Below are 12,095 nucleotides of genomic sequence, written 5' to 3' on the forward strand. Positions count from 1 at the left end.
TGGTAAGTACTGGAGATGTTTTTTTAAATTGTGTGAATGTCTTAAACCGAAAAGCCAAAGGTACAAGAAAATGTGCAGACGGAATAATTTTCAATAAACTATTAAACTTCATAAAAAATCTGCTGTTAGCTTCTGTTACAACAACAATTGTAACATCCTCTGTAGGTTTTTCACAGACAAAAAATATCTTTTAAGTAAATTATAAATTATTGTAATGTGAAATCCTATCAAGTACTTTACATATGAAAGACAACAGAATCTGAGACAGAAAAAACACCTTGCAAAGGTGATACTGACACATTGGATTTACAGCCTTAAGAGAGCAAAATGAGGATTTTCACTGTCTTCAGTGATCATAGCGTCCCAGGCTGGTTTGGTTTGGAAGGGACCTCAAAGACCATCTAGTACCAACACCCTGCCACAGGCAGGGACACCCTCCACTAGACCAGGTTGCCCAAAGCCCCATCCAACCTGGCCTTGGACACTGCCAGGGAGGGGGCAGCCACAGCTTCTCTGGGCAGCCTGTATAATAAAACCTCATATAAAAGCAAAGCTCAGCAAAGACATTTTAAAATGCTACGCTGAAATGCATTTGTTTTAAGTAGAGCTCAAGCCACATGTGTTTGGGACTAGTAATGGAATTTTTCATTATCATTCTTCTGACTATAGACCAATTCAATTTCAGAGCATGCTTAAATTTAGGCACACAAATGCACCTTTTCACTTCAAAGTATGAACTGCTCTCATTCACACTGAAAAATATACATAAATATACCTACACCATAGCAAACTAGCAGTATCCTGGATAGGCATGAATTTGTAAGAAAATGAACTGATATTGGGCTAGTTCCTGGGAAATACCATCACAGCTGATATTTTACCCACTTTCTCACTAACAGTGGACACATGAAAATGCATCAGGTGGCTCCTCCCCTGTATTAGAAAACTTGATGTGATACACAGCTACATCTATGGAAAGTTATGCCCTCTATTACTGCTGTTTCCAGACTACCAACCCCTTCCCACAGCTCAAGGGCACAACAAGCCATGGGAGAACAGATAAAACCATGCATCAATCAAAGGGCAGCCAAGAAAACAAAGGCCTCTGTTCTTCTTCTACAGTCACCACCACCAGCATCTCTGTCCCAGTTTGAGGCAGGGGATGGCAAGAAGCCCGGTGGGGAGCACAGAGCAGATGAAGGATGGGACTTGGTCAGGCAACCCTTGGCCCTTGGGCATGGCAAGCAAACTGGCACCTTAGCTGTGTGGTCTGTGGGGAGGGCATAGCCCATGCTCCACCTCTACATAAAATCTCCCCACTAAAATTTCCATACCTAACTGAGGGGAAATTATTGTTATTATAATATATATTTTGTATAATAACATGTTTCTTGAAGGTAGGACATAAAAAAGAGAAAATATTCTAGCCTTATGATGACATATGTTATCTTAACATGTCTAAAAGATATGAACTGTATGAAAGAGCGGATGACTGAAATCCAACACATGCACACCTTTTGAACTACACAGTTAACTAAAAGTTAAATAGAAAATATAAGCAATCAAATATGCAAATTATCAAGTAGATTTCACAAATTTATATTGATGATATTAGACTAGAGAACCCGAGATGAATCTTACTACTGAGATGTGCAGAAGGAATATACAAGTCAACCTAAACTAGTATTATGAAACCAGGAAGCAGACTTTTTAATAAAGCAATTACTAAGCACCAAGATCTTATTTCTGTTAGACAGTGATATAGACAGAGTAACACAAAATTGCATGAAAAGGGGATGGCCATGTACAATGTAGGAAAAAATAAATAGCTAAGCAGATGGTCTCGTACCTGTTGTACTATTGTTGTTAGTTCCAGACAGAGCTGTATGACATTATTTCTTGTTACTGAGTAATCTGTGACAGCAGCAAAAGGTGATCTAAAAAATAAGAAGAAAAAAAGTTGAATAGCACTAGCATATGTCCACTTGCTTCACTGGTGCACAATGTGCTTAATACACGTTGCTTCTGGAGATATTAACTTGCAAAGAATACCCAAAATCTATTATTAAAATTGTAAAATACAGGATACATATCCACATAAAATGTTCATCTCTCCTTGGTTTTGTACTTTTTAAGCTCCTCTTTAAGAAATTCCATTTATGGCAGCATTAATTCTTACAGTCTTTCGCTTTACTTCCGGACTTCCTTTACTCACTCAGAAAAAGCCCACCTTGCCTTCTGCATTTTTTTGGCAATACCTTCATAAGGGAAACCAGAGGCACTGCTTCCACCTGTGATATGAATGGTGTCCAGATGGGAATCAGAGCAGAGGAGCACTTGGCTGATTGAGTGGGATTCTTGGCACCTGACCTAATACCTGGTAAAAGTACTGGAAGGACTTGGGAGTAAAATCTTCATCCAAAAGGGAGAACAGCATTCAGAGCCAGAGATGCATCAACACAAAAAGACCAAGGGAGGCTAAACTGGATGCACAACTTCAATTACACACACACACGGTGCTACGATCAGAAGTGCTTAGTGAAATGAAAAATGTAATACGGTATGTAGAGACATCCCCTACATGCATCCTGCCCCTTAAAACTTCCTGTCAGAATGTTTAAAACGTTTGCCTACTAAGCAGCTCTCTTGTTTCATAGAGGCTCTGCTAAAATGTATTTGGTTAGTAAGGCTTTCAGTCATCTGATTTCTGCACTACAAATCTGTGCTAAACTATGAATTCAACTTGGCCCCTTATTTATATACAAGAGGTAGCCAAACACAAGGCACGACTAGTATTGTCTCTGAGAGGATTCAAGATTTTGACTTCATAGGTGATGCAGATGAGGTTTCATGGGCATTATTAGCATTGCAAAGACGTCATTTCTCCCTAATATACCTGCTTTAAACATTTAAAACAAATAAAGGGGGCAAAGAACCACAAGGATTTTACTGTCATTCAATGTGCCAAGATCTCTAAATAATACTTTAAGTGTGGTTGCCTTTAAATTAAAAGCTGGGTGACTAGTCCCTTCCTCAACTGCCTTCTTTCATCACATCTTAGAGCATACATATTCCTATATATTTTTAAGAGTTTTACAGCACTGATTGGTATATGGCTTCTTAATTAGAGGCTCAGGACAAGTTTCCAGTATAAAGAACCCTACTATAGGCATGTCCAAATGATACCCACACATATAGTTCTACTGATTCTTAATATGTTTTTAATTAATTTTATTTCCATATGCAGAATTACAGAAATTTTTGTGCAGGGACTGTCCCTTAAAAAAACCCTGCGAACTTCCCTATCTCCACCTGCTTCTTCTAATGTCCTCTTTCTTCTCCAGGGCTCCCAATTCAGCCCTGATGGTTGACAAGACAGTATGAATTTTAAAGTGCATACTCAAGTCCAGAAGCTTTAATTTGATGCAATGGATCATGCAACAACATATACTTCCTGCCTAGGAAGAAAGTGCATTCTTTTTAAAATTAAAGTACAGAAATTGGAAGCCAGGCAGAGCTTAAGAAACATAAAAGCAACAAGGGAGTAAAGACTCAGCAGATAGCATATGGGTGAGTTCCAAAAGGTGCCTTGCAAAAGCAGCTAATTCGACAGAGATGTACAATCACCATTCACAGTCTCAGCTTTATGCAGTAAGTGGCAGCAACTGTGCAGTAGGTACACACTACAGCAGGCATACCCATAGACACATGCAGGGTATTACTGCAGTTCAGGAGACATGTGGATATATTAAAGGACAAAAAGTAACTGAACTGCTTGGTTACAAGCCATAACTGCATTTTTTAAAGTACATTAGCCAAGACGAACAAAAATACCAATATTTTTCCTTTCAAGATTGTAGCTGTTCAGGTTCTGCAATCTACCTGAAACCTTGATTTGAAAAGGTCATGTTCATTTATGAACTCACTTTTATTAAAGATAAGTGGAATCAAGCCAGCAAATGATATTATTTACCTTAAGTACGGATGTTAATACAATTTGATCCTCAAATTACACAACTGGAATCTATTTGACATTTCAAAGCCTCCAGCATTTCTCTCAACAAAATTGCATGGTAGGCTTTGGCTTCTAATACCGCATCATCTTCCCTCATACTTTTACAATTTTGTTTAGTTTCACAGTTCATGAGGAAAATAATGGCATTATCATCATTGCTCTTAGTGAAGACCATTAGAAATACCCTTAATAAACTTTGCTGACATTAAAGAACAGGCAAAGTGACTGAGACACTACTCATTTTTGTTACATTGAAGTTTACACAGTGAAGATTTACTGAAAACAGCACATGAAGCAGGCAGTAAGTGTGCCAGGAGGGAGAAGACAGCTAAAAATCAATAACTAATATGTAATATTTGGAAAGCTCTTCACAACTTGGAAGGATAAGGAGACAGGTCCGTATTATATGGACATTGGTCCTACAGAAAACAGAAGGGATGTTTGAGCTGCTTCCTCTGTGGGTCTCTGTAGCTTATAAACTGACTCCCTCACATCAGTTTCTGCTGGTGTCTCTCTGAGGTATAGCTACAAATTGGACCAGTAAAACCAAACTTCCATTTCCTCCTCCTCCCCAGTTCAGAACAGTTCCCTGGAGGCAATCTACAGGCACAGCTATGCAGCCACGACTGCACAAGTAGCTGGGGAAATGGTAAGGACAAAATTCTCTTTATATATTTACTACCAAAGGAAAGCTATTTTGGTATTACATCCCACGGCTCAATTTCAACAGTGAAAGTCCAGTAAGAAAGTATAACAACATGTCTGTAATTTTAACCAAAATATCAACAGAAATTTCACTGTAGGATCACTGATTGGATTTCATAAAAGACACAATCTGGATTTCATAAACCACCAATCTGACAAAAGCACTCTTTGTTAATGATATATCCACTGATTGTAATTTTAATGCAGCATGACTTGCAACAGATGAAACAGTATGTATAAATGCAAATAAAGCCTACAAACATGTCAGCTTTTCAACTGGTTGCTGAAGCACTCCCCTTCTCAAGGCATCAGAAGCACACCAAGTAAAAGGAATTAATTCCTCATTTAATTTGATCACTTCTCTCTACATAAAATAAAATTATTTCCTTAGCTTGATTGAGCTATTTCTATCAACTTCCAATTTCTACTCTTTTATTTCAAAGCCACACCTTCCACAGTCCCTTGGACCTTCCAGTCTCAGGTACCTCCTATAGCTCCGGTAAAGCAAAGCCCCTGAGAACAACTGCAATTTTCAATATATGTGCTGCCCAGTTCAGCGCTCTTTAAGTTAAACAAGAACTAAAGAACTGCCTTGGACTGGGGCCACATGTTGCCCCACTTCCTGCTGTGATGTTGACCTCAGCTCTACATTGTCTCACCTCTCTCCCACTCATTTCCAAGACCTTTTCCCACACATATATTTCCCTATTTGCAGAACCTTTTTTTACTCAGTTTCTCTTTTAATTCCTTTGTTGTTCTTTCAAAATCTCCCTGTGATTTTCTTTCTTTGCAACACCCACACTGAAACACACCTGTAGCTCCACAGTGCACCTAACCAACAACACGCCCTTTCCATTCCTTTCCTCTTTCAGACCCCTGCTGGATTCTCCTTTCCATTCTTTGTTTCCCCCTTCTATCCCTCATATTTTAAGGAAAGGAGATTTTGGAAAATACATCAATGCTCCTGCACATATGTGCAGGGTGATTTTGCCCTTGTTCTCACCTTTTCTTCTGCCTTTTCCTTTCCAGCATTTAAAGCTATTAGCCACTTTCAAACCACTTTCAGAATTGGGGGCTGGGAGGGGGGGTAGTAGGTTTCAAGGATAATTAATACATGTTTTGTGATGATTCATGGAGCTGGAAAAGTGGGAGCCTTTTCACATTTTTCCACTGTGCAAACCCACATTGTGAGCCTGCACCTTATTAGGCACCACAGATTCCAGTGAGATGAAAAGTTTCTAAATACCTCATTCATAGGCAAAAAAAAAAAAAAAAAAATTATAACTGGTGCTTACTTTTTTTTAAAATTTTTAAGTGAAGTAACTTCAGGACCCTAGCCTGTAGGAAAATGGTTTCACTAACATCAGGTATGACAGAGCTAGTAGTACTTTCCACATTTTTTAAACCAGTGTTTGAAATAAACAAATTCCTGTTTTGAAGCTGTTTTATTATTTATACATCTCTTGTGGTTTAACAGTGAGCAGTTAAAACAACCACACAGCCATTCACTCTCTCACTTCCCTCAGTGGGATGGAGGAGAGAATCAAAAAGAAGTCAAATTTGTGGGTTGAGATGCTGATGCTGATTATGTTTTATATACTATAATAATAATCATCATCATCAAGTGATGCACAGCACAATTGCTTACCACCCACTGACTGATGCCCAGCTAGTTCCAGATCTGTGGCTCTCTTCAGCCAGCTCCTCCACACATTACATACTGAGCATGATGTCATATGACAGGGAATATCCTGGGAATGGCCTGATCCACCTGATGTTCCTCCATGGCCCAACTCTTGGGTACGAGGGCATCTATGTGATGTACTTTTACACCCAGCTTCTCCAGCCAGGCAGTAATATCTTGTCATAATTCAGTAACATCTTGCCATAATTCAGCAGCCCAGATGGTTTTGCATCTGTGCTGCCAGTTGCTCTGTTTCCACTGCTGTAACCACCCCACAGTGCACTGGCCACTATCCATGAGTCAGTATAGACTTAGAGCATTGGCCATCTTTCTCTTTTGGCAATGTCCAGAGCTAATTGGGTGCTTTCACCTCTGCAAACTGGTTCAATTCACCTTCTCATTCAGTAGCTTCTGTGACTAACCATGTAGAACTCCATATGGTGTCTTTCCACCTCCAATGCTTTCCCAAAATATGACAAGACCAGCAGTGAACATTGCTTCTCATTTTCTGGAACTTCATTATACAGTGGGACCTCTTCAGCACACATCACTTTGTCCTCTGGTGATATTCCAAAATCTTTCTTTCTGGCCAGTCTGTGATCACTTCCAGGATTCCTGGGCAATTAGGGATTCCTATTCGAGCCCACTACATGACCACTGGGAAGCACTTACTCCACATAGTACCAGTTGCATGATGTGTAGTTGGGACCCTCCCTTTGAAGATACAGTCCAGTGTCAGCAGTCAGGGTGCCAGGAGGAGCTGTCCTACAGTACCAATCACCTGCAAAGCAGCTTGAGCCCCTTCATATGCTGACAATACCCTATTTTCAGCTGAAGTATAGTGGGCCTTGGATCCTCTGTATTCCTGACTCCAAAACACCAGGGGTCTGCCTTGAGTTTCCCCTGGTGCTTTCTGCCAGAGGAAGACTCCATGTAGGGCCATTCTCCATGGCTGCGGTGTAGAGCACATATTTAACAACTGGCCCTACCCAGACTGGCCCAAGATCTATTGCATAGACTCTTTTCTGTTTGATTTGTTCAAAGGCTTGTCACTGCTCTGGGCCCCATTTGAAATCACTCTTCTTCCACTAGAGAGAGAAGCTGTAATTTGGACTTTATAACCCACAATGCCTAAGAAAGCTTGTGTTCCCTTTCTGTTGGTCAGTAGAGACAGCTGCTATTTTGTCAATCATATTCATTGGGATGTGATGATGTTCATCTTGCCTTTTTATTCCTAAAAACTGAATCTCCTGTGCAGATCCCTTGACCTTGCTTTTTTTTTATGCCAAACCTGGCTTTCAGAAGGATTTGGACTATTTCCTTCACTTTCTCAAAAACTTCTGCTGTGTTGCCCCATATGATGATGTCATCAATGTATTGCAAGTGCTCCAGAGCCTCACCCTGTTCTAGTGCAGTCTGGATTAGTCCATGGCAAATGCTGGCACTGTGCATGCACCCCTGGGGCAGTTGATTCCAGGTGTACTGGATGCTCGTCCAAATGAAAGGAAACTGTGGCCTGCACTCTGCTGCCAAAGGGACTGAGAAAAATGCATTAGCAGTATCAGTTGTGGCATACCACTTTGCTGCCTCTGACTCCAGTTCACACTGAAGTTCCAGCCTCTCTGGCACCGCAGCACTCAGCAGTGTCCTGACTTCACCCAGGCCACGATGGGCTACTATTAGTCTCCACTCTCCATTAGACATTCACACTGGCCATACTGAACTGTTAAAGGGTGAGCAAGTCTTGCTGATCACTCCCTGGCTCCACAGTTGGTGAATCAGTTTATGGATTGGAATCAGGGGTTCTTGGTTGCTGTGGTATTGCTGCCAGTGCACTATCGTGGTGGCAATTGGTACCTGTTGTTCTTCAACCCTGAGCAACCCCACAACACAAGGGTCCTCTGAGAGACTGAGCAAAGTAGACAGCTGTTCAATTTCCTCTGATTCCAAGGCAGGTATGCTAAAAGCTCATCAGTACCTTTTTGGGTCCTTGAAAGGGTCAGCACCTAACGCAGACTACGCCAAGGATGCACAGGATACTGTCCTTACCCTATAAGGAACAGTACAGGCAAGCAGGGCCCTGTGGAGGCAGAGCACCTTCTTGCTAAAATCCTATTCATAATTTTTTAATATTTTTTTCCAAATATTTAACTACTTCATTAGGGTCTTGTAGTTGTTCAGGAGTGAAATTACAGAGGATTGGAGGTGAGATGTTCTCTAGATACCTGCATATATTCTCCCACATGACTATCCAGCCTTGGGGCAGACCTCTGGATGGTATTCTGGAATAGTTGTTTACCCCTAAAAAAGACCTGAAATACATTCAGGAAGCACAGCAACAGGAACATCCTGATTTGAACATCTCAAGGATATTCAAATTTCTGAAGACCTATTGTAACTACCCTGAAGGAGAAGGGGAAGGTGAAGGAACAAGGGGAAAGTGTCCTCCCTTGTCTTCCCCATAGACTGGTTCTCCAAAGAGAGAAGGTGAAGAGTATAATTATTAATTGTCTTTGTGAGATGGATCCCAAAGTATGGAGATGACAGGAATGCCAACTACAAATGCCAAATTACTTTCATAAATAGGAATTTTATCATATCATAAGCCAGTGTTACACAGTACAACACAATGGTAACCTTGGTCCATCTTGCAGAGATGATAAACAGCACCACAGGGAACATATACAGTGAGCCAGGCATTAGGCATCACAGCCCTGAGAACAAATAATACAACACTGTGATCAGTGACTATTAAACTAATATAATGGATGCTTATAACAAATCTATTTGAACACATTCTGGTAGGATTTGTCTTTATCTCAAACGCTTCAAGCCTCACATTGAGCACCAAAGGAGTGTTGTGGTTTAACCCAGCGGGCAGCTAAAACAACCAGCGAGCCATTCATTCACTCCCTCCCCCACAGTGGGATGGAGGAGGGAATTAAAAAAAAGTAAAATTTGTGGGTTGAGACAAAGGCAGTTTAATAGGACAGAAAAGGAAGATAATGATAATAATAATAATGATAATAAAACTAAGAGAAGAATATATAAAACAAGTGATGCACAGCATAACTGCTCACCAGGCACTGAATGATACTAAGATAGTCCCTGAGCTCTCTTCAGCCAACTCCCCAACAGTTTATATACTGAGCATGTTGTCATATGATATGAAACATCCTTTTGGCCAGTTTGGGTTAGCTATCTCATCGCTGTCCCCTCCAGCTTCTAGAACACCTCCTGCAGAAGGCTCATGTCTCCTTGCTGGTGCGGTCTGGGAAGCTGAAAAGTCCTTGACTTAATTGTAAACACTGCTTAGCAAGAACTGAAACACCAGTGCATTAACAGCACTTATTTTTGTAGAAAATTCAAACCACAGCACTACACAAGCTACTAGGAAGAAAATTACCTCTGTCCCAGCTGAAACCAGGACCAGGTAATGCTGGCTGTAACATATACACATGTATGTATACATTTTTATGAATTGAGCCCTAATTAAAATCTTTAGCACTATCAGCATCTTTCACAATAATAAAAAAAAATAATTATCTAACATTAATTAATAAAGCCACCCTGAAGGATTGGTAGAAAAGCTAGCTACATCAATATAGCACAGCTAATCCCCTTACAGAATTAAGAAATAATAGAATTCAACAGCTACTAATACTTATAAGTGCTGACTGCACGTGAAGGAAAATCCTTCCCAAACAATTAAAAAAATGATTATTGTGAAGGAGGTGCATACACTTAGTATTTCTACATTATCAACATTTTCACCCTCTTATGCCTCAGCATTCTCCTCTCTCTTCTTCACATAACATTCAGTTAGGGGAAAATTATGTATAGAAATAACTATTTCACTTTAAATTAAAGTTGCCTTTTGGACAAATACAGACTGCTGTTACCAAAAGCATTTTCCCAAAATAAAAGTTAATCGTATGTTGCTACTAGCTGTAGTACTGAGCTATTTTATAAAAATAGACAATTGAGGGGTTTTAAACCAATAGCATACTTACATTAGCATCCTAACTAGGGAAAAAATCCTCAGAGCAGTTTGATTAAACTTAATAGTCCAAAATCTTTTAAATAGAGGCACCTAAATCAGTAATGCAGCTCAGTCTTCAAAAGTAACAAAATAAGCTTAAATAAAAACCCGAATGTACAGTATGTTGCTTATGTATTTGTGCCAGATTTGGCTAAGATTCATAGTTTCAGGCTTTCATGAAACAAATACTTTATTTGTGTTTTTAATGGAACTGCTTTATGTAGAATCAGGGAGGAATGCAGTAAAATTCACACTGGATAAAGGAATTCTTTAAGTGAGTGCTCTGTTAAACATTTACAGCTGTTCCAGCAGCACAATGGGGGTAAGGCCCATAAGCATTCTTAGGCAGCACAGGCAGGTTTGGCATACCACTGAAACAGGCATAAAGGGAAATGCATAAAGGAAACACAAGATTCGGGAGCTTAAGACTGAAAGCCAACTGATAGAAAATGCATTATTTGTGTGGTGAGTAAAGAATTGCTCAACTCTTTTTGTTTCTTTTTATTCAGGATTTTCATTTGTTTTCCATCACAGCCTTGAGTGCAAACCAGACCTACCCTGTCAGGACAAGCAAAACCGAGCACAGCTAACAGGACTGCATGAAGCTTCTCATAAAGGAGACTCCAAAATGCTTTTCTTTGTAAGGAATTATGGTCTTCCAAACATTCAAGCATAATTTCCACAATGAATGCTCTCCTCTTTACTTAGCACTACAAAATAGTCACTCCATAAACCTCACGAAGGATCATTCACTGAAAACAATGAGACAAAGAAATCCAGCTGGACACATTTTACCTACAGTAGAAGAAAACATATGCATTGTGTATGTCACGGTGGTGAAAAGAGGGAGATTCATTTTTGAGCGGGAAATGTGTTCTGCTGCTGTTGTGCTTTCATACAAAGCAGGCTTAAAGGGGGTGCTGAAGCTCAACACCTAGATCTGTTCATACATAAACAAGAGTGTTTACATCACTGCGGGAATCACTTCTCTGGAGGCCACAGAGCATCACCAAAAAAAAAGTTACACAGCCCACAGAGAGGCTTGGAGGACCTGTTCTGCTGTCCAGATGTAGCCACTGAAGCATTCAGATGTCCTTAACTTTAGGCACAGGTTTTAACCTTACTTAATTATGCATACATATAAGTGGTCTGTGGAATCTTAGCACATTTAAACCCAAGACAAAATGGCTTGCCCACCTGGGGTTACAAGTCAGAGGATTACACCCCACTGCTCTACAAGTGGCCCTAAAAGTGGACACAAACTTGACAGAAACCCCTTTTACTCTGAAATTTCACTTTTTATTACTATCAGGAGTTTGACTCATATCTTCTGTATGACCAGAAATTTCTATTTACAGTTGGGCTTTTTATGCATCTCCTTGTTCCATTTTGTCCATGTATCATGTATCCAGACAGCAGCGGTAAATTAGTCAGCCTGGCGCACATTTGTCAGCCTGTTCGCTTTTCTCTGGCCACAGCACTGAAAGTCTGGAATACAAAAATCTATCTCCACAAGATCTCTTTGTTCCTACTACTTAGGCTTCAGTGTAACCCACAGCAGCAGTTTTAAGTTTTTTATTTCCAAAAGGGGGATAGTGCTAGGGTGAAAAACAAGCGATTCAGGAGAGTTACTGTGAAAGACATATTGA

At 40.1% G+C, this 12,095-nt stretch overlaps 1 protein-coding gene across 4 annotated transcripts in view; it reads right to left on the reverse strand.

Annotated features, from left to right (window-relative positions):
• Positions 1-12,095, reverse strand: part of CNKSR2 (connector enhancer of kinase suppressor of Ras 2) — a gene marked incomplete at both ends in the record, with an annotated part of 222,333 nt that overhangs the window by 154,881 nt on the left and 55,357 nt on the right. For all 4 annotated transcript variants that reach the window (XM_084274856.1, XM_084274855.1, XM_084274854.1 and 1 more), the window contains one exon: positions 1,850-1,937. In XM_084274856.1, coding sequence (XP_084130982.1) covers positions 1,850-1,937 — 88 coding nt within the window. The remainder of the gene's footprint in view (positions 1-1,849; positions 1,938-12,095) is intronic.

Source organism: Gallinula chloropus (genome assembly GCF_964237585.1).
Source record: "Gallinula chloropus genome assembly, chromosome: 1".
NCBI lineage: Eukaryota > Metazoa > Chordata > Aves > Gruiformes > Rallidae > Gallinula > Gallinula chloropus.